We start from the raw sequence: 23,473 nt of genomic DNA, 5'->3' as shown, positions 1-23,473 counted from the left end.
TCCAAATCTAGTCTTCAGAGGCTAAGGAACAGACAAACAGGGTGACTAGAGCAAGGTTTTTTTAATCGTCTTCTGTTAAACGTTTCCTATTTCACCTCAAACACAAACAGCTTGTAAACATTTGAAAAGCATTGAACAAATAATTTACAGAAGTGAACAAAACAAGAACGATAGAAGCAAAAGTACTGGTTTTATAATTGAATTGTGATTCAAATAAAAACAATTGTTAAATTGTAAAATAACCTTTTTTTAACAGAAATATGCACTAGGTGTAATGCTGGGTTGAATAGGGTCTAATGAATGAAACCTGAATCAGAATGATCACACCTACCTTCATCTACAATATGGCTGCCTATTCAGAGGTTGTCTTTATCAAAACTGGTCATATTATAGAACTCGGACTACTGTATCAACTTAACAAATCTAATTCTTTAGAATATACACATTTGTAATAGGGCTTAACTAAAGGGACTCTGCCACTTTAAGAGGCATTAGGATTTTAAATGAAGCAATCAGCAGTTGAAATGATAAAGCGGTGACTCACCCTTGTTTCAGTAAAAAGGATGGGGCTGCAGAAATGTAAGCACTCAAATTCAGATGGATGCGAGGACTATATCAAAACTATAGTTTTAAACATGTTTTGAGGCTATATAGTGTTTGTTTACATTTACTTTTTTTTCAAACACGAGTAAAACAAGCTTATTCTGGGTTCTGTTGGCCAGGAGATTTGAACTAAGCTCATGAACCATTAAGTTATATTCTTCAAGAATCAATAGGTACATATTCATAAGTCAAATGGATGTAGCAACTGCTAATTGCCCATTTAAAGATGCACTTCCTTAGAATAAACATTTTAAATGTAATCTTTAGATTTGCAATATTAAAGTATTTTGTGCATAGGTTCTGTTGATTTGGGAAAAGAAATGTACAGAATTCGTTTACAACTATAATTAGGGTTAATATAGATTTTTCAAACACAGGAAAAAAAAGTTATTTAAAACAAAAGAACAAATCCAATACGACAGGTACCCTATTGTTCTAAGTGCCAATGTTGACACACACACACAATATTAATGTCCAATGCATCAGTTTCTCAACATCAAATATTTTATGGGCAACAATTACCTTACTGATTGTTCAATAAAATTTGTCAAAAAGCAACAAAAATAGCAATATCTCAATCAATAATTTTGCTAGGACTGTCAGGGAGAGGTTTGAGTGGGGAGGGGAAAACTGAAAAGGAGTTTGGAATTGTTTCTTATTGGTCTATTAACTAATTTACCGCATGGTGTCGCCATAGAAGGCCAAAACTCCATCCCACCAAAACGGGCTTAAGTTTCAGGCAGTCTTTTCAAACAGCTCTTAAACAGAAAGGGCATTATCATTTTCACAATATCATTATTCTTCCAACCTCTGGATGGATTGATGGATAAAAACACATGAAATCAAGTCTGACTGCACTGGGCCTTTAACAATATCAAAATACTTTACAAAGACGGATTTAAGTTTCCCTCTGTAAGGCTTTGATTTGCAAATAGTCAATGTCATCATCACTTCCCAACACTGAGTAAAGAAAACCCACGGAAAAAAACTAAATCAAACAAGACATCAGCGTTAAAAACAGACTACAGAACAGCATTGAGCCTAGCATCTGGCCATGTTACAAAAACACATTACAATTCAGTCGGAGGGGGGGGGGAATGGAATTCAGCTGAAGTAAATACACACTTGTTATTTGATTGTCTTATTTACTTGTCAGATACAGAGGGAAAGGGAGCTTTGATTGTGTGCTGAAAATGTCTTAGTAGTGCAAAATCGAGCTTAGCAGAATCACTCTAAACAGGATTCTGGTACATTAAAACCTCATTCATTTTCCTGATTCACAGGACTTGCAAATGTGGGTGACGATATTCCATATACTTAAAGCTGGAATCCTTAATTGTGAAACAGCCACGTCCGTTTGCGATATTAGAACAAAGAAGTTACTGCAAACAGTTTTTTCCCCCTCGGTCATCATTGTACGCACGATAGAAGACCTATGTCCTGCGTTTGTTTTCTCAGCTCGGCCAGAATAATAACAACAATGATGGTGTGGCCAGGGGCACGGATTCCATCTTTAAGGCAACTGTCATTAAAATCAAAATAACTATACAAACCTGTTCTAAAACATGAATCATACAAAGAAAATGTGTTAAGTCACAAACCATATTGCTTTGTGTCATACTTTGAACGCCCTGTGTGGGTTTACTCCCAGTAGCCTGGGTAACAGACTGGTTATGGCTTCAACCATGCCACATCAGTGCCCTTCCCAAAGTCTTGGCAAGGTGACATGTTGGCAAAGCAGAAACAGACCGACACCAACCAGGCTATTCACTGGCCATGTCATGGGAATGGCTGTTTCACCCCCACCTGTTAGTTCAATGGGAGAGGAAACATACTGTACATAGGAGAGCAGACATTAGACAAGTAAAGGACTGGTAGAAATCTAGAATACTTACACTCTGCATTCTAGTACTTCACCAAATACTGTTGTAGTGCTCTGTTGAAGTTTGCGCCCAGGGAGACCAGGGCAGTAGGGAGGAGGGTAGAGAGTGGACAGGGGAGGGGATGGCTGTTCCCACACTCCTCAGGTTTGGCTTTAGAGGTTTAAGGCACCACGTTAACATGGCTGATTCTTATGGAGCAACCTTACAGGTTAGTGATAAACTCCTCTGCCATCCAACAATTCAATTCTATCAGAGTCCAGATGTGATTTCCCTTCACACATTTCATGTTTTCCTTATAGCTTCACAACAGAAATGCACAGCCTTAGGGTTAGTTTATGGCGAGGATCCTTATTTGCTCAATCTCCACAAGGTTAGTAGTTATTTGGCAAAGGAGGTGATATTAATCTGTCCAACTATCTGAGGTGGCAGGGTTGTTTATAAGTTAAGAATGTGGTTAAGGCTAGGTTTTAGGTTGGGGTTACAGTAAGGGTTATGGCTTCTCATAAATTGACCTACAGGCATAGGGCCATTTTGCATACATAAATTCAATATCTTACAAGCATCACACATACATAAGTCCCATAAATATGCGTGTTTTTCTCTGGTAGAGACTGAGGTGGTTTGGTTCTGTTCCGATTTGGCTGCCTGTATACTGGTCTAAGTGAGAGAATTACAGTAAGAACTTCATTAAATAACACATTTTGTTATGGCAAAAGACCATTACACACCGCAGAGAGCAGAGTCACGACCTCACACTGCTTTATATATATTGGCAGGCCTCGCACTGCTTTATATATACTGGCAGGCCTCGCACTGCTTTATATATACTGGCAGGCCTCGCACTGCTTTATATATACTGGCAGGTCTCGCACTGCTTCATACAGTTGAAGTCGGAAGTTTACATACAGGTTGGAGTCATTAACTCGTTTTTCAACCACTCCACAAATATCTTGTTAACAAACTATAGTTTTGGCAAGTCGGTTAGGACAAGTCATTTTTCCAGCAATTGTTTACAGACAGTAACTTATAAGTGAAATAATCTATCACAATTCCAGTGGGTCAGAAGATTACATACACTAAGTTGACTGTGCCTCGAAACAGCTTGGAAAATTCCAGAAAATGATGTCATGGCTTTAGAAGCTTCTGATAGGCTAATTGACATAATTTGAGTCAATTGGATGTATTTCAAGGCCTACCTTCAAACTCAGTGACTCTTTGCTTGACATCTTGGGAAAATCTAAAGCAATCAGCAAAAACCTCAAATTGTAGACCTCCACAAGTCTGGTTCATCCTTGGGAGCAATTTCCAAACGCCTGAAGGTACCACGTTCATCTGTACAAACAAAAGTACACAAGTATAAACACCATGGGACCACGCAGCAGTCATACCGTTCAGGATGGAGACGCGTTCTGTCTCCTAGAGATTAATGTACTTTGGTGCGAAAAGTGCAAATCAATCCCAGAACAGAAGCAAATGACCTTGTGAAGATGCTGGAATAAACAGGTACAAAAGTATCTATATCCACAGTAAAACGAGTCCTATCGACATAACCTGAAAGGCCGCTCAGCAAAGAAGAAGCCACTGCTTCCAAAACCGCCATAAAAAAGCCAGGCTACGGTTTGCAACTGCACATGGGGACAAAGACCATACTTTTTGGAGGAATGTACTCTGGTCTGATGAAACAAAAATATAACTGTTTGGCCATAATGACCATCGTTATGTTTGGAAGAAAAATGGAGAGGCTTGCTAGCCGAAGAACACCATCCCAACCGTGAAGCACGAGGGTGGCAGCATCATGTTGTGGGGGTGCTTTACTGTGGGGGTGCTTTACTTTAGGAGGGACTGGTGCACTTCACAAAATAGATGGCATCATGAGGTACGAAAATTTTGTGGATAAATTGAAGCAACATCTCAGGAAGTTAAAGCTTGGTCGCAAATGGGTCTTCCAGATGGACAAAGACCCCAAGCATACTTCCAAAGTTGTGGCAAAATGGCTTAAGGACAAAGTCAAGGTATTTGAGTGGCCATCAAAACCCTGACCTCAATCCCACAGAAAAATTGAAGGCAGAACTGAATAAGCGTGTACGAGCAAGGAGGCCTACAAACCTGACTCAGTTACACCAGCTCTGTCAGGAGGAATGGGCCAAAATTCACCCAACTTATTGTGGGAAGCTTGTGGAAGGCTACCTGAAACGTTTGACCCAAGTTAAACAATTTAAAGGCAATGCTACCAAATACTAATTGAGTGTATGTAAACTTCTGACCCACTGGGAATATGATGAAAGAAATAAAAAGCAGAAATAAATCTCTTATTCTGACATTTCACATTCTTACAATAAAGTGGTGATCCTAACTGACCTAAGACAGAATTTTTGCTAGGATAAAATGTCAGGAATTGTGAAACTTAGTTCAAATGTATTTGGCTAAAGTATGTAAACTTCTGACTTCAACTGTACTGGCATGTAGATGAGGGGATTGACAGTTAAGGGAAAAGTAGAGTTGGTGTTGGCAAGCATTTTCCATCTAAGAGAGCCGGTGAGGAGAAACATTAAGGTTAGCTGGTTAAAACACGTTAAAAACATAACTAATAACTGGGAAATTATCAATTAAAAAACATCTAAAAACTGAGTTGGGAATTGACAACACACCATCAAACAGTTTGTTGTGAAAGTGTGAAGTTCCACAAAAAGAATAGAAGGAAACTATGAAGGTTCAAATAGAAAGAAAAAGGTCTGTAATCCCTTTGGTCTCAGAGCGGAGACACAATTGGCTGTTCAGGTAAAGTGATGCACATTTCTGACTGGTCAGCATCAAATCACTAGTCTTTGCAGCACCGGTTACCATGGCAATTCCTAAAAATACTTCTTTAGAAGAGGTGTCAATGGAGACCTGAAGATGGCAAGTTAAAAGAACAGGAAGTGTTCAGGGAATCAAGATGTGTGCGTGTTGGAAACCTCTAACTGTCTCAGTCCCTCCTGGCAGTGGATGGTCCTCATTTATCCAAATCATCAACCCCCATGTCTCCTGTGTCTGTTTGGGAGTGTGCGGGTAGAGCAGAAGTAGGGCCTCTGCATCTGGGGGCTCCACAGGTTCCAAGGGTAAGGCCACTTATGTCTTATGGGAGTCTGGAGTGAGGGGTCCGGGGGTGTTGGTCCCATCCAGACTGTGTGTGGGGATATGGAAATGAGGGGTGAGCACTGAGGGGAACTGGAAGAGAACACAAGAGAACACAGAACAACTTCAATGGGTCATATAGAGCAGAATTTGGGTCAAAAATAGAAGATACGGTATAGAGCAGAGACACAGACAGAACAGGCTCGAGCAGGAACCAACGAGGACAGAAAGCGCGATGAGAGAAAGACACTGAAGTGCAGAAAGGGATGAGAGAGGATTGCGATGAGAGAGAGGGGGTGTGTTCTGACCTGGAACAGGGTGTGTGCTCCCTGCTGGCGGCGGGTGGCAGGGCTGAGGGGAGCCACCGGACTGAGCGTGCTCCAGAAGTGGATGTTAGACAGCAGGGGACTGGGGGTCAGCAACAGAGTAGGCGTCTGTAAACACACACACACTAGTAGTTAGGAGAAAGACAGAAACAATGTCAAGAAAAAAAACTTAAAACATACTCAAATTGCCATTTGGGAATATCTCAAAATTATCACCAATTGGTACAAAAATATTCTCAATGCTGAAATTAGAGCTGTAAGTGATAGTATTTTAATTGAAAACAACATTCTCTTTTGTATCCATAATGGAGGTTTTGATTGTTTACCAGCAGCCCAAGGCAAAGCCAACCCAGATGAGAAGCTGGCCAGGGGCTGGCTCCAACGGAGCCATCTCATGACCGCAGTAGCATAGATGTTAACCCACAGAGGGAAAATCTGAGAGAATAATGAGACCATTGTCAGGTCCTGCTGATATAATCTAATATTATGATCACACTAGGAACATGTGGTCAAACGGCCAACATCCCATTGACAGGCCAAAGGAATGACAACAGCTGTTGTCTTGGCATATCAGTTCAGTCAGAGAGGAAGTGTGTTCAATGAAACTACAACACTGCTGCCATCTGCTGGGGAAAAACTATCAATGACGTTTGTTTACATGTCACCTCATCCCTAATCGTAAATGTATCTTCTCCTAATCAAGAATACATCTTAAACAATACTGTGAGTGTGGAGTGTAAAGATTGTGGAAAAATGTGTGTGTGTGTGTGTGTGTCTCACCTGTAGCAGTGCTGGCGTGAGAGAGGCGGTGGGTAGTGAGGGGCTGTAGAGGTTCATAGGTGAAAGGTCAGAGGCAGTGACCACCAGTGTAGGAGTGGAAAGCTCCAGGACTTTAGGAGGCTTGCGGGCCTTGCCCCCTGTGATATGGCCACTCACACACGCCGGAGACAAACTCAACTCCCTATTCCCTCCCTTGTCCCCGTTTCCTCCACATACCTCACCACTTGACACATGGCCAGAACTCTGCACCTGACAGAGAAAAGGAGAGAGAATGAGGAAGCACACAGTCAGTTGAATCACAGAAAGCAAAAACACGAATGCTAAATCCATCTTCGTGTTGAGTAATCTACATCTCAGTGGATTGGACAAAGATGGGCTCCATGTCGCAGAAGGTGTGTGTGCACATTATTCTTACCGCCTGTATCTGAATCTCTGTCGGTTGGGAGGAGATGGACTCGATGTCACTGTCAATCACCAGCTCCTGGGTGGAGTCCGGCACCATGCTGGGGGAGGGACTCCGAGAGGGCAACTCTGATAAGCTGAAACTATGCAGGATTCGAAGATTCGAGGATTCCAAGGTCTTGGCTTGCTCAAACGCGTACACAGCCTGAGGCAGGAGGGTGGAGTGTGTCCTCACTGCATCATCTATGGGAGGCGGGACTTGGAGAGGGTACAATGGCGGATTGGATGTTTCTATAGTAACCTGAGGTGGTGGAGGGCTTCTCTTGGGAGGGGTGGTCCCAAACTTGATGACTGACGGCGATGGCATTGGCTGAGAGGGTGGGTCTTGGGCCCGGGTATTGGACTTCCTGTCGGCCATCTTGTCTCCGGGGTTCTCCATCTTGATGGACTTGAACAGCTGCCGTCCATTTTGCAGCGAGGTGAGGGTGAACGAGGTGTACAGACCAGAGTGGATGTAGTCATTACGGTTGGACGGCTTAGTACTGGACCCCCGTGTCGCTGTCACACCTTCACTCCTGTCCCCACCCTCATCATCTCTGAATGTGTTGTCCCCCCTCTCTGAAAGGGGCAGGTCACCCCCTGCACCCCCCTCCCCATCGGGCCGAACAGAGGCATCCCCTTTCAGAATGTCTGGGTATGAGACAAAGCGGTACACAAACTTCTGCCCATTCACCTTCTTAATGATGTTCTACAGGAGAAAACAAGGAGAGGGATGTTACATTGTGGAGAAAAAGTAGACAGCTGAATGAAAGACAGACAGACACTCTCCTCCCTTTGACTGTCTTTTCTCCCTCTCTTACAAAAACAGCCCACAGAGTAACTTCTGCGTGGGAATGTTCCATCCTTCCTGTCTGTGCCAAACAAACAGCCAATCAGGCCTGTCGTGCTCGGTCTTCAGCTAAACACAACTCACCACCCCACCCACTGACAGATGCAGGCTGTCTTTAGGCCAAACCACAGAGAGAGTGGGCAAGATACACAGCAACCGAGCAGTACTCTGAAGGACTGGTGCTGGGTGGTGACATGTCACAGGAGTGCTTAACCACAAAGAATTCCTTGCCCACAGCTCTACCCAGCCTAGCACTAAACTAAACCTAGGGCCCTATAAAATCCGCAATGCTGAGAACGCAGACGGAATCCAGACACTAAAATAGAATTCAACAGTATTCAAAAAATGTACTGAACTTACAAGGAAATCAACTAAATGTATTGAACTTCCTGAAGAGGCAACGTGGGAATGCCCGTCTGTGTGCGTGTTTGTCTACCACTGTGTAGCTGTTAGCGATGATGCTAATGATAACAGTCTACTGATAGGTGGAAAGGCATTCCCAAAAACCTTCTATTAAATGTTAACTACAAAGTAACCTATGCCTACATAGCAGAATTCTTATTTGCAAACATATATGCGCTACAGAAACACTGCCAACCAAACAAGTCTCTTGCTGGTGTGTACTTGAATTAAAGGGTATCTACACCCAAAAATGAAAATGTCTTAGTGGTCTCCTGATGTGGTTTAAGCATTGTTGTAGACTTAGAAAAACAACAATGTTGGGTGTTCTATTTAAAAAGTGTGATTGAGAAGTCAGAAACCTGGACAAATCTGAAACTAAACGGAAAAATAAAACCGATTTTATAGGGCTCTATGAACCCTGGCCTCATTTTCTCAACTTGCCTCATCGATGGGCCCCTTGTCTATGCTAATGTGAGGTGTGTGTACCTTGTCATAGTAGTATCTCAGGGCTCTGCTAAGCTTGTCGTAGTTCATGTTGGGTTTGTTCTTCCTGGCGCCCCAAAGCTTGGCCACCTCCTCCGCCTGCAGCAGCTTGAACTCGCCCTCCTCATTGGTCCAGCAGATCAGCTGATCATTGGTGGGGTCCAATAGGAGCTGGAGCAAGAACTGCCACAGGGTCACAGAGCTGTCCATGCTCCCCGCTACAGAGAAAAATAGAAGGGAAGAAGAAGACAGATCAGACAGTTATCAAACTGTTGAACTGCGTCTACTCATAGCCTGATAGAGACCCCGATTCAGAATCTGCAGCCTCAGTCAACAAGCCTGACATACAAAATATTATAATTGGCACCAATGTTATCAGACATCAATATAAGTGCCAGCATTTTCTAATCATCTAATAATAAGTTTCTGTTTGGAATTCAAGGTGATTTGAAGATCAGTGATTCAGCACAGCCTAGTGGCTTGGTCAGGCCTTTCATCTCAAACGTCCTTAAAACAGTGTTTTTTTTATTCAATCAGTTGTAACGACGACAAGCTGTTTTCTAAAAAACGTTTGGAGAAATGCTGTACACATTACTTAATTTGCTCCAAGACCTCTCCATGACGGTTGACAACTCCACGATGTCCAGAGTGCAAATAACCTTGGCGTGACCCTGGACAATAGCCTGTTGTTCTCTACAAACATCAATGCAGTGACTCACTCCTGCAGGTTCATGAGTTCGACTAACTCACACGAGGAGCAGAGCAGGTCCATTTCCAGGCTCTTTTCATCTCCCTACTAGACTACTGCAACTCGCTGTTGGCTGGGCTCCCTGCTTGTGCCATTAAACCCCTGCAACTTATCCAGAACACTGCAGCCCGCCTGGTGTTCCACCATCTCAAGTTCTCCCATGTCAACCTGCTCCTCCACTGGCATCCAGTCGAAGCTCGCATCCACTACAAGACCTTGAACACTTGACGTGCCCCAGCCCACCCACATTTTTTTGACTTGTAGAGGTGCAGATGACACTTGGAGGACAACAAAGGAGCAGGGAGCTTTGTGCTGTAGTCCTCAGCTGTGAACTTGGCAGTGAGCGAACACACAGGCTTTGAGAGGAGAGCTCTACTGTATAAATGTCATATATAGGAAGTAAGGGGGATGCTACTCCAGTCCAGGCCCATTAAATGTCATGTTGGACAGCATTAGATTTTCAAATGAAAAGTAATTGACAAGAAAAGCTCAACTGATTTCAATTGATTGATTGGGCCTGTAAATGCTAAACAGGAAAATTATACTACATTAATCATAAATAGCTTAACCAGTTAAGAACAAATTCTTATTTTCAATGGCGGCCTAGGAACAGTGGGTTAACTGCCTGTTCGGGGCAGAACGACAGATTTATACCTTGGGGGTTTGAACTTGCAACCTTCTGGTTACTAGTCCAACGATCTACTAGGCTACCCTGCCGCCCCAAATGAAGGTTGGGTTTTGATGTGACGATGTACCCTTGCACATTAATATGGGGTGAGCAGTTGTGGTGATGGTGCTCGATCCAATAGCATAGACAGAGACAGGTCTACCCAGCAGAACGACTTTGTTTACATAAGACAACACACGTTGCATTGTTTTACTTCAGAAATACTGCACAAAACACCTTTAGATATAAAATTGCGCAACCAAAACACTTTGCAAAAACATTAAAATTACAAACTTCTTGAGTTATCATTCTGGGAATTTTGAGGAAGTGAAATGTGCTTCTGCAGAATTGGTCAGGAAACACACCTCCAAGACTGAAATCTTGTTTTTCTAATGAGCAACAGAAATGCCCATGCCAATCAGTGGGTTGATTTGATTTTATAACATCAAAGTAAGCTACAGTGCATTCGGAAGGTATTCAGACCCCTTAACTTTTCCCACATTGTTACATTACAGCCTTATTCTAAAATTGATTAAATATATATATATATTTTGAAACTCAATCTACACACAATAATGAAAGTGAACAGTTTATTTTGTTGCAAATGTATAAAATAAACTGATACCTTAATTAAATAAGTATTCAGACCCTATGAGACTCGAAATTGAACTTAGGTGCATCCTGTCTCCATTGTTCACCTTTGATGTTTCTAAAACTTGATTGGATTCAATTGATTGCACATTATTTGGAAAGGCACAAGTCTATATAAGGTCCCACGGTTGATAGTAGTAGAAAAATTATGATTTTTCGATACCGATTATTGGAGGACCCCAAAAAGCTATACCGATTAAATCAGCAAATTTCATATATATATATATATTTGGTTTAAATAAAACAGAAACAAAGTGTTGGAGAATAAAGTAAAAGTGCAATATGTGCCATGTAAAAAAAGCTAACGTTTAAGTTCCTTGCTCAGAACATGAGAACATATGAAAGCTGGTGGATCCTTTTAACATGAGTCTTCAATATTCCCAGGTAAGAAGTTTTAGGTTGTAGTTATTATAGGACTATTTCTCTCTTTATCATTTGTATTTCATATACCTTTGACTATTGGATGTTCTAATAGGTATTTTAGTATTGCCAGCCTAATCTCGGGAGTTGAAAAGCTTGAAGTCATAAACAGTGCAATGCTTGAAGCATTGCGAAGAGCTGCTGGCAAACGCAATAAAGTGCTGTTTGAATGAATGCTTACGAGCCTGCTGCTGCCTACCACCGCTCAGTCAGACTGCTCTATCAAATCATAGACTTAATTATAATATAGTAACACACAGAAATACGAGCCTTAGGTCACTAATATGGTCAAATCCGGAAAGTATCATTGTGGCATCCACAAGTCTAAATATTGCTGTTACATTGCACAACCATCAATGTTATGTCATAATTACGTAAGATTCTGGCAAATTAGTTCGCAACGAGCCATGCGGCCCAAAATGCATATACCGTGACACTGCGTGCAATGAATGCAAGAGAAGTGACAATTTCCCTAGTTTAATATTGCCTACTAACATGAATTTATCTTAACTAAATATGCAGGTTTAAAACAATATTCTTCGGTGTATTGATTTTAAGAAAGGCATTGATGTTTATGGTTAGGTACATTCGTGCCACGATTGCGCTTTTTCACAAATTTTGTTTTTGTTAAATCATCCCCCATTTGGCGAAGTTGGCTGTCTTTGTTTGGAAGAAATGGTCTCCACACAGTTCACAATGAGCTAGGCTGCCCAAACTGCTGCATATACCCATATACCCTGACCCTGCGTGCAATGAACGCAAGAGAAGTGACAATTTCCCTAGTTAACTTCTTTAGGGGGTGTGGGGCGGTAGCGTCCCACCCGGCCAACATTAGTGAAACTGCAGAGCACCAAATTCAAAAACAGAAATACTCATTATAAAAATTCATAAAACATACAAGTGTTGTACATCGGTTTAAAGATCAACTTCTTGTTAATCCAACAACGGTGTCAGATTTCAAAAAGGCTTTAACAGTAAAACGCATACCATGCGATTAGCTGAGAGTTACCAGCAAAGTAGAGGTGTTACAAGTCAGAAATAGCGATAAAATGAATCACTTACCTTTGATGATCTTCATATGGTTGCACTCACAAGATTCCCATTTACTCAATAGATGTTTGTTTTGTTCGATAAAGTCCCTCTTTTTATCCAAAAACCTCTGCTTTGTTTGCGCGTTTTGTTCATTAATCCACGGGCTCAAAGGCAGTCACAACAGGCAGACAAAATCCGAAAAGTATCCGTAAAGTTCGTAGAAACATGTCAAACGATGTTTATAATCAATCCTCAGGTTGTTTTTAGCATAATAATGAATAATATTTCAACCGGACAAAAGATTTGTCAATATAAAAGGAAAACAAGGCACGCTCTTGGTCGTGCACATGAAAAACCTCTGGGACACTGCATTGTCCACTCATTCAGAGTGGTCTGACTCCCTAATTTTTCAGAATACAAGCCTGAAACAATTTCTAAAGACTGTTGACATCTAGTGGAAGCCATAGGAAGTGCAAATCGAGTCCTACGTCAATGGAATCTGTATAGGCAATAAATGGAAAACTAAAAACATTTTTAAAATCCCACTTCCTGGATGGTTTTTTCTCAGGTTTTCGCCTGCCACTTCAGTTCTGTTGTACTCACAGACATTATTTTAACAGTTTTAGAAACTTTGGAGTGTTTTCTATTCAAATCTAATTATATGCATATCCTAGCTTCTGGGCCTGAGTAGCAGGCAGTTTACTTTGGGCGCGCTTTTCACCCGGAGGTGAAAATAGTGCCCCCTACCCTATTGAGGTTTAAATAAATTCATGTTAGCAGGCAATATTAACAAAATATGCAGGTTTAAAATATATACTTGTGTATTGATTTTAAGAAAGGCGTTGGATGTTTATGGTTAGGTACACATTGGTGCAACGACAGTGCTTTTTTCACGAATGAGCTTGTTAAATCACCCGTTTGGCGAAGTAGGCTGTGATTCAATGATAAATTAACAGGCACCACATCGATTATATGCAACGCAGGACAATCTAGATAAACTAATATCATCAACCATGTGTAGTTAACTAGTGATTATGTTAAGATTGATTGTTTTTTATAAGATATGTTTAATGCTAGCTAGCACCTTACCTTGGCTCTTTGCTGCACTCGCATAACAGGTAATCAGCCTGCCACGCAGTCTTCTCATGGAGTGCAATGTAATCGGCCATGATCGGCGTCCAAAAATGCAGATTACCGATTGTTATGAAAACTTGAAATCGGCCCTAATTAATCGGCCATTTCGATTAATAGGTCGACCTCTAGTTGATAGTACATGTCAAAGCAAAAACCAAGCCATGAGGTTGAAGGAAGTGTCCGTAGAGCTCCGACAGGATTGTGTCGGGGCACAGATCTGGGGAAGGGTACTAAAAAATGTCTGCAGCATTGAAGGTCCCCAAGAACACAGAGGCCTCCATCATTCTTAAAGGGAGCAGTTTGGAACCACCAAGATTCTTCCTAAAGCTGGCCGCCCGTCCAAACTGTGCAATTCGGGTAAAAAGGGCCTTGGTCAGGGAGATGACCGAGAACCTGATGGTCACTCTGACACAGCTCCAGAGTTCCTCTGTGGGAGAACACCACTCCTCCAATCAGGCTTTTTTATGGCCAGACAGATGCCACTCCTCAGTAAAAGGCATGACAGCCCACATTGAGTTTGCCAAAAGGCACCCAAAAGACTCTCAGACCATGAGTAACAGAATCCTCAGGTCTGATGAAACCAAGACTGAACTATTTGGCCTGAATGCCAAGTGTCACATCTGGAGGAAACCAGGCACCATCCCTACGGTGAAGCATGGTGGCAGCATCATGCTGTGGCAATGTTTTTCAGCGGCAGGAACTGGGAGACGAGCCAGGATCAATGGAAAGATGAACAAAGCAAAGTACAAAGAGATCCTTGATGAAAACCTGCTCCAGAGCGCTCAGGACCTCAGACTGGGGCAAAGATTCACCTTCCAACAGGCCAACAACCCTAAGCACACAGGTAAGACAATGCAGGAGTGGCTTCGGGACAAGTCTCTGAATGTCCTTGAGTTGCCCAGCCAGAGCCCGGACTTGGAGAGACCTGAAAATAGCTGTGCAGCGATGCTCCTCATCCAACCTGACAGAGCTTTAGAGGATCTGGAGAGAAGAATGGGAGAAACTCCACAAATATAGGTGTTGCAAGCTTGTAGCGCCATACCCAAGAAGACTAGAGGCTGTTGCCAATGGGGCATGAACAAAGTACTGAGTAATCAGAAATGCTATCAGATCCCCAAATGAGTACATTTATAGTAGCAGTCTAAAGTTTGGGCACACCTACTCATTCAAGGGTTTTTCTTTATTTTTTATTATTATTTTTTACCATTTTCTACGTTGTAGAATAATAGTGAAGACCTCTAAACTATGGAATACTGTAGTAACAAAAAAAGTGTTAAATCAAAAGATATTTTAAATTTGAGATGATGTATGTACGTACATTTGAAGTCAGAAGTTTATGTACTCCTTAGCCAAATACATTTAAACTGAGTTTTTCACAATTTCTGACATTTAATCCAAGTAAAAATTCCCTGTCTTAGGTCAGTTAGGATCACCACTTTATTTTAATTATGTGAAATGTCAGAATAATAGAGAGAATGATTTATTTCACATTCATAGTGGGTCAGAAGTTTACATACATTAAATTAGTATTTGGTAGCATTGCCTTTAAATTGTTTAACTTGGGTCAAACGTTTCAGGTAGCCTTCCACAAGCTTCCCACAATAAGTTGGGTGAATTTTGGCCCATTCCTCCTGACAGAGCTGGTGTAACTGAGTCAGGTTTGTTGGCCTCCTTGCTCGCACAAGCTTTTTCAGTTCTGACTACAAATGTTCTGTAGGATTGAGGTCAGGGCTTTGTGATGGCCAATCCAATACCTTGACTTCGTTGTCTTTAAGACATTTTGCCACAACTTTGGAAGTATACTTGGGGTCATTGTCCATTTGGAAGACCAATTTGCGACCAAGCTTTATCTTCCTGACTGATGTTTTGAGATGTGGCTTCAATAAATGCACATAATTTTCCTACCTCATGATGCCATCTATTTTGTGATGTGCACCAGTCCCTCCTGCAGCAAAGCACCCCCACATCAACAAACAATTATATTTTTGTTTCATCAGACCAGAGGACATTTCTCCAAAAAGTACGATCTTTGTCCCCATGTGCAGTTGCAAACCATAGTCCGGTTTTGGAGCAGTGGCTTTGTTCTTGCTGAGCGGCCTCGGTACATCCGAACATCACACCTGCAGGACAGATACAGGATGGCAACAACAACCGCCCGAGTTACACCAGGGATGCACAATCCATCCATCAGTGCTCAGACTGTCCGCAATAGGCCAAGAGAGGCTGGACTGAGAGAATGTAGGCCCGTTGTAAAGGCAGATCCTCACCAGACACCACCGGCAACAACGTCACCTATGGGCACAAACCCACCGTCGCTGGACCAGACAGGGCTGGCAAAAAGTGCTCTTCACTGATGAGTCACGGTTTTATCTCACCAAGGGTAATGGTCGGATTCGCATTTATTGTCGAAGGAATGAGCGTTACACTGAGGCCTGTACTCTAGAGCGGGATCGATTTGGAGGTTGAGGGTTCGTTATGGTCTGGGGCGGTGTGTCACAGCATCATCAGACTGAGCTTGTTGTCATTGCGTGAAGGTGCCTTAGGCATGCTGCAAGGAGGCATGAGGACTGCAGATGTGGCCAGGGCAATAAATTGCAATGTCCGTAATGAGACGCCTAAGACAGCGCTACAGGGAGACAGGACGGACAGCTGATCGTTCTCGCAGTGGCAGACCACGTGTAACAACACCTGCACAGGATTGGTACATCCGAACATCACATCTGCGGGACAGGTACAGGATGGCAATAACAACTGCCCGAGTTACACCAGGAACGCACAAACACATGCTGAGAGAGGCTGGACTGAAGGCTTGTAGGCCTGTTGTAAGGCAGGTCCTCACAAGACATTACCGGCAACAACGTCGCCTATTGGCACAAACCCACCGTCGCTGGACCAGACAGGACTGGCAAAAAGTGCTCTTCACTGACGAGTCACAGTTTCTCTCACCAGGGGTGATGTTCAGATTCATGATTATCGTCAAAGGAATGAGCATTATACCGAGGCCTGTACTCTGGAGCGGGATCGATTTGGAGGTGGAGGGTCCGCCATGGTCTGGGGCGGTGTGTCAATAGACTGAGCTTGTGGTCATTGCAGGCAATCTCAACGCTGTGCGTTACAGTGAAGACATCCTCCTTCCTCATGTGGTACCCTTCCTGCAGGCTCATCCTGACATGGCCCTCCAGCATGACACTGTCACCAGCCATACTGCTCGTTCTGTGCGTGATTTCCTGCAAGACAGGAACGTCAGTGTTCTGCCATGGCCAGCGAAGAGCCTAGATCTCAATCCCATTGAGCACGTCTGGGACCTGTTGGATCGGAGGATGAGGGCTAGGGCCATTCCCCCCAGAAATATCTGGGAACTTGCAGGTGCCTTGGTGGAAGAGTGGGGTAACATCTCACAGCAAGAACTGGCAAATCTGGTGCAGTCCATGAGGAGGAGATGCACTGCCGTACTTAATGCGGCACACCAGATACTGACGACCACACCAGATACTGACGATCACACCAGATACTGACGACCACACCAGATACTGACGACCACACCAGATACTGACTGTTACTTTTGATTTTGACCCCCCCTTGTTCAGGGACACAATTTCTGTTAGTCACATGTCTGTGGAACTTGTTCAGTTTATGTCTCAGTCGTTGAATCTTATGTTCATACAAATATTTACACGTTACTTTTGCTGAAAATAAACGCAGTTGACAGTGGGAGGACGTTTCTTTTTTTGTTGAGTTTAGCATTAGTTCCTTTCACCTCTATAGTGGCATCCAGCTTAAGCAAGGCCCAGCTCCACTTGTTTAACAAGCAACACCTCATTTTCACCCCCCCACCCAAACTTTTCTCATCAGATCTACACGAATCATGAAGGTCACCTATTTTGGATTCAAAATGGCGAATTTTGTCAAAGGATGACTAGTTTGTAACCCAGCAAAATACTATGCCATTAAAGCTCAAACTACGCTAAACAGCACTATCACAATAACCATGTATTCTTGGCGGCATAAGAGTGGACATTATGGGCATAGTTTTAGTTTGACTGTTTATTGGCCTAACATGCTGACCACACCACTCCCGTTGCAAAATAAAATGTACACATACATGTTATTCAATCATTGCCCCCAAACTCCTCGTGAGCGTCTGCATGCCCAGGCCCTGAAACAGAAATTGCTTATATTTGTGACGCTCAACGTGCTGCATATCGGGCCTCTCCCATCTCCTCATTGGTTTTTAGGAGCATATACCCACGTGGGTGATTGAAAGATGAACTTAGGTCCACACTCCCGTAGGTTGTAGTAATGCTGTAAAGTTGGTTTCCAACCGCCTTATAAAGTCCAAAGAAGAAAGGCGCCTTAAGGAAGGAGAGATGACGAGAAACACATTTGCTTTACTGTTTTATATGTGGATTAATTGTCGGAGTTAAGGACGTTGTGCATTTCAGGTAAAATAACAACACAATGTTTACTTGGGCTCCAGAGTGGCGCAGCGGTCTAATGCACTGCATCTCAGTGCAAGAGGCATCACTACAGTCCCTGGTTCGAATCGAGGCTGAATCACATTGGCCGTGATTGGGAGTCCCATAGGGCAGCGCACAATTGGACCAGCATCATCCGGGTTTGGCCGTCATTGTAAATAAGAATTTGTTCTTAACTGACTTGGCTAGTTAAATAAAGGTTAAATAAAAAATTATATACCAGGACAAATTAGTTAGCAACAGCAAGCTAGCTAAATTGCCATACATGTGTAATGCTTTTTGACCTGTCCCCAAATTAATACAATTGGTTCTGAGTTTGTTTTGATATTTCTACCTGTGTCATGATTGCTTCTGGTGTGGGTGAACAAAATCAACATTCACGCGCGTCCAGTTCGGTCAGCATGTGGAACGAACTACAAAAATCCCTCACTAGCTTTAAGCACCAGCTGTCAGAGCAGCTCACAGATCACTGCACCTGTACATAGCCCATCTGTAAACAGCCCATCTATCTACCTCATCCCCATACAGTATTTATTTATTTATCTTGCTCCTTTGCACCCCAGTATCTCTACTTACACATTCATCTTCTGCACATCTACTATTCCAGTGTTTAATTGCTATATTGTAATTACTTCACCACCATGGCCTATTTATTTCCTTATCTCCCTTATCTTACCTCATTTGCACTCACTGTATATAGACTTTTGTTTTCTTTTTTTATACTGTATTATTGACTGTAGGTTTTGTTTATTCCATGTGTAACTCTGTTGTTGTATGTGTCGAATTGTGTGCTTCATCTTGGTCAGGTCCCAGTTGCAAATGAGAACTTGTTCTCAACTAGCCTACCTGGTTAAATATGTTTATTTTAATTTTAGATGTGTCATAAATACCAAAAAGACTCTTACATCAGAACTGATAATGAGTATACATTTGTTGCATTCTGCATATATATATTTTTTATTCAAGCAAGCAGGCCAGATCAGGTTGTGTAATGAACACTACCTACAGTGTGTGTGTGTGTGTGTGTGTGTGTGTGTGTGTGTGTGTGTGTGTGTGTAAGAGGCTTAGATGAAAAGTAAATCTGCCCTGACTCATCTATCCCTGACACACCCCCACTCACAATCCGTCTCATTCTCACGGTGTAAAACGGTACAGACAGGCTCACAGTGAGGCCACCAAGGGACACAAGATTATAGATATGATTAGAGCGTTTCTGATTATGTAACGAGGACGAAACAGCACTCAGCTAGGACCCACAGAGCAAAGAGCACAGACAGTGATGTCACTTGTAATATATGTTGCAGTTAAGTTGTCGTTTGGCCACCCAAACAATATCATAATATTATATAACAAAAATCACTAAGATATGGTGTAAAAATGTGATGCGTAGTTAGCAGTTAGAAAAAAGTAATGTCAACAACTAACAGTTGGCTCGCTTTAAATCACAGACTCTGTGAAATGGCCATGTTGTAACGTTAGCTAACAGTTAACGCTAGCTGCACGAAATCAACCACTTGTTAGCTTGCCAAATGCTGATATTTTGGCTAGCTATGCATTTACCTAGATTGCAGCTAGTGCAATTACTTATATCATTAATTTCCCTACGTTGTCACATATCTTACAGTTTAGAGTAACTAGCTATCTAGGTTAACTGCAGTAGCTTACCTTACTAGTCGAGCTCGTTGAAAATTTGAGACACCCAGAAGTGTCGATACAACTCCCAAAACATGACAGAAAATGAGCTTGCTAACTGAGTAGCAAATGGCTATCTAGTACGCCCTTTAAGTGAAAACTATAAAATTGCCATATACATTTTTGGCAGGGAAAAATGTGTGCTAATCTTTAAGAACAGGAAATTAAACGCATGCTGAGATCACTTCCCCTTGTTTGCGTTCCATATGCGGGTTGTTTTCTGTCCCCGCTGTGGTTTTGAAGTGTCGTCGCGCCAACCACTTTTACTTTCAGCTACATTTGTCTCGACAAAAATGTTTACAACGATGCTTCACTTTTGCTGTTGACCGAAAAACACGTTACATGTTACATTGTAATCTAATATCACAAGTTACATTGTAACAGGCAAGTTTGCAAAGACTTGACTGTTGTTGTCATGCCTCTGCTATGCTCGTCGCGAGAAGCATTCGCGCGTGGGAGGCATGGTGAGAAATATTGCGGCAACAGCTTCTTCTTCTTCTTTGTGTGAATTTCCGGGAGACTATATGCTGTGTTGCTTATTGTTGCATTCGCAGGTCGGAGTGCGGATTGCACGTTTAGGTCCCCCCCAAAAAGGGAATGGGAAAATCTTTAAATTGCACCTCCATCTAACCCTGCACCATCTAACCCTTACAAGCATTTCCTAGATCCTCGCCAAACTGCAGATGTCACAAACAACAGGAATAGTATTTTTCATTTGATTTACCTCTACACTCAACACTAGCCCACTGATCACCCTGTTGAACAGCGCCCTGTTCCAGTGAGAAAGCACGCCACAGTTTGATCCCCGAGCTCAACAAGACAGACAGGGTATGCTCAGTCTCTCAATTGCCACTGGGTCTACATCTCACCAAACTGCAGGTGTCACAAACAAGAGACATAGTTTCTTCATTTGATCTACCTCTACACTCAACACTACTGATCACCCCGTTGAACGGCACCCTGTTCCAGTGAGCAAAGCATGCCACAAATTGAGCCCCAAGCCAAGTGATGTGAAGCGCTTGACACAACATATGGGTTGGGCAAAATGCAGGAATCCACTCTTTACAAAAATCTCACTTCCACTGGTCCAACATCTTCTCCGGTAGGATTCACAGGGAAAATATTGGAAGTCTCTACCACACCTGTCGCCACAGGTAGGCCCACTTTATCCTGGTCTGGCTCAACCTCAGAGCTCTCACCACTGCCGACCGACTCCATTTCGAGATCCTCAAGGTTCTCAAGATAACATGAAGAACTAAAGGTAAGTTTAAATGGTTTGTATTCAGGAGACAAAAGTACATACTCAGGAGTCGAAGGTGTGTACTCAGCAGACCAAGGTCTGAACTTAGCTTCATTCTTACGCTTTTGTGTCATCGCACTTCTTCCAGAAAAACCTTTACATTTTCTAGCTAGCTAGTTATGGCTCCATGCATTTGATTTCCTCAAATTTTACCCATATCTAGCTAACTATCTGGTTGTCTTCAGAGAAAGCTATGAACGAGACTACAGACACAAACTCACTTCCTTTGCAGCCCAAATTAGCGCTGAAGGCTATTAGTTTTTTATGGGGTTTTTTTCTTCGTTTTTTTCTTCGTTTATGTCATTTATTTAATAATTGTGCATTCACAACAACATTTGTAATTTCGTAAATACCAGCATACGACTGGGTAAATACAAATTGTTTACAAATTGTTGATACAAAATATATTCCTTTTGATTTAGAAAGTGAAAGCAGCTCTGGATATTATTTTATGCACAAAACAAATGCATAACAATCACAAGCCTTCTAGTGACCTCCGTTTAATGGTATTTCCCAGTTCAAAATGTGAATGCCCCCAACTCGTATTTACAACTTAACAACTGGTAATTACCACTTTCCCACTTGGTTATGAACAAAGCATAAAAAAGCTTATTTATTTCAGCCTTTCAGGTGTCCCCATTATCCAGAAACACGAATCCAGGTAGGAGCCACATGTTCTGTTATAAAATAATAGCTTATAATAGGCTCTTTTCTGTTTGATAAGTAAATCTAAAATGTGTTTATGCTTACATATGCTTTTGACAGTACAATGTTCAGAGCAGTACTAAAAGGTCAGAGGTCAAACTAAATTCAGGACAACCTGCTCAACAAATACCCCATCTGACCATAGTGTGGCAGCCTGGTACCAAATATTGATTTTATTGATCATCAGGTTTTCAAATGGGGAAAGAATGTACCCAATGTACTCAGTCTCTACTGTCCAGAGATGGATTGTATGCTGCCCCAGGAAAAGAAAAGGCTTTTTCTGTACCGTGGAGGTATCTGGGGTGTGGTATTCGACTGTCTAACTCATACCTCTATTGATCAGATGCTTCAGTGGCTGTGGTGAACTTAAATTCAGCTACTTCCATGTCGTGGATATGTTTCATTATCACGAACTAGCCCCAAACAAAGTATACGGTCATAACAAGCATAATGTATGTAAAGGGAACTTGTATGAGACACAGTAATATAGGCTAGTAGGTATATTAAAACGGTGTAATTAATGTAATACTTTAGTAATGTTATGTTAGTTTAGCTAAGTCTACGAGAGTGTGTTACCTGTGCAGTTCACAGTATTGAGGGCACTAGATGAAGAATTATTAATAGAATAGTCATGCCAGATTGGAATTGCTGCATGACTGTACCCACGGATATTTACCAGATCAACAAAAAAATACTAGTTTACTATAGAATACTTCAGTGTAGAGTATAGGATTCTACAGTTTACTAAAGAATTCTACAGTAGGTACTGTATCCCTCGATCGTGTAGTGCTTACTGTAGGCTTTTGTAGTATACTGTAGAAAACTTTACTACACACTATACTATTCCTTGATCAAGTGTAATACTTACTTGAGAATTTTCTAGTATACTATGGTAGAAAGAATATACCTATGGTGCCTTTATTATGTCATGAGACATTTTTACATCATGTGTGTTTCCGATCAAATAGCCTAAATGGCGCCATAGCAAATACAAATTGCTTTGATGTAAATATGAAATAAAATGTTAACAAACACACCATATCTCTGTTCTATTACATTACATATTAGAGTCATTAGACAAAGGAGTCTTCTGTATGGGGGAGTTTTGTTACACTCTGAAGCTCGGTCTGAAGCTCGGTCTGAACATTAACACGCATTGCTTCAGCCACGGTTTGGAAGCAGAAGCACCTTGTTTTTCATATCAGTGAGAAACAATAATAAATAAACTTTCAATTGATACTCACCTTTAAAATATTGGTGTTAGTATTCCCACACACCCATTTATCCATGTTACAGCACGTGTTTAGAGAAGGCAGAGTGACCCCCTGTGCTAATTAGTTATCTAACACTCTTTAAAAATATATATATATATTTTATTTTATTTATTATGAACACAACAAATAAAATAAAAAACAGAAATATACAAACAAGAGTACATAAACCTAACAGACAGGATTATTACATATCAAGATTTATTTTCAGTTTGTTAAATACTTTTATGGGCGTATTGCTTTTTTGTTTTTACATTTACTGATCATTTCAAAATAATATTTTAATTCTATCTTAAATAATGTGAAGAGGGGTTTGTTCTCTGCCCACTTCATTTTATGGACAAAGAATCTTCCATGAAAGATAAACAAATGAACAATGAAAGTTAAATCAGGGTCCATATCATTTGGTTCAAAATAAAACATAATATCAGAGTCTTTCAAATTAACATTAATAGTTGTCTCTTTTAAAATAAAATCTTCTAACTCACACCAAAAT

General features: G+C 41.7%; 1 protein-coding gene across 2 annotated transcripts; it reads right to left on the bottom strand.

Annotated features, from left to right (window-relative positions):
- Positions 1 to 46: 46 nt before the first annotated feature.
- LOC135540045 (ETS domain-containing protein Elk-4-like) lies at positions 47 to 20,217 on the bottom strand. Of its 2 annotated transcripts, none has more exons than XM_064966358.1 (6): positions 19,675 to 20,217; positions 8,886 to 9,100; positions 7,122 to 7,856; positions 6,707 to 6,955; positions 5,909 to 6,034; positions 47 to 5,693 (listed from the first exon to the last, which is right to left on the bottom strand). In XM_064966358.1, exons 2-6 carry the CDS (start codon positions 9,090 to 9,092, stop codon positions 5,595 to 5,597), a joined length of 1,416 nt encoding a protein of 471 aa, XP_064822430.1. In that variant the 5' UTR covers positions 9,093 to 9,100; positions 19,675 to 20,217; the 3' UTR covers positions 47 to 5,594. The 2 variants fall into 2 exon arrangements, with proteins under 2 accessions (XP_064822430.1, XP_064822431.1); XM_064966359.1 differs by having other exon boundaries at positions 6,707 to 6,949.
- Between the last annotated feature and the right edge of the window lie 3,256 nt (positions 20,218 to 23,473).

The sequence above is a fragment of the Oncorhynchus masou genome, chromosome 5, assembly GCF_036934945.1.
Source record: "Oncorhynchus masou masou isolate Uvic2021 chromosome 5, UVic_Omas_1.1, whole genome shotgun sequence".
Lineage (NCBI taxonomy): Eukaryota > Metazoa > Chordata > Actinopteri > Salmoniformes > Salmonidae > Oncorhynchus > Oncorhynchus masou.
The sequence above is the reverse complement of the archived record's forward strand: the minus strand, read 5'-3'. Positions and strand labels throughout refer to the sequence as shown.

Coding starts and splice junctions, on each gene's coding strand:
- LOC135540045 (XM_064966358.1), bottom strand. CDS start 9,092: ATGGACAGCTCTGTGACCCTGTGGCAGTTCTTGCTCCAGCTCCTATTG. Junction 6,956..7,121: donor CAGAGATTCAGATACAGGCG/GTAAGAATAATG, acceptor TTTCTCTGTCAG/GTGCAGAGTTCTGGCCATGT. Junction 5,694..5,908: donor GAGCACACACCCTGTTCCAG/GTCAGAACACAC, acceptor GTTCTCTTCCAG/TTCCCCTCAGTGCTCACCCC.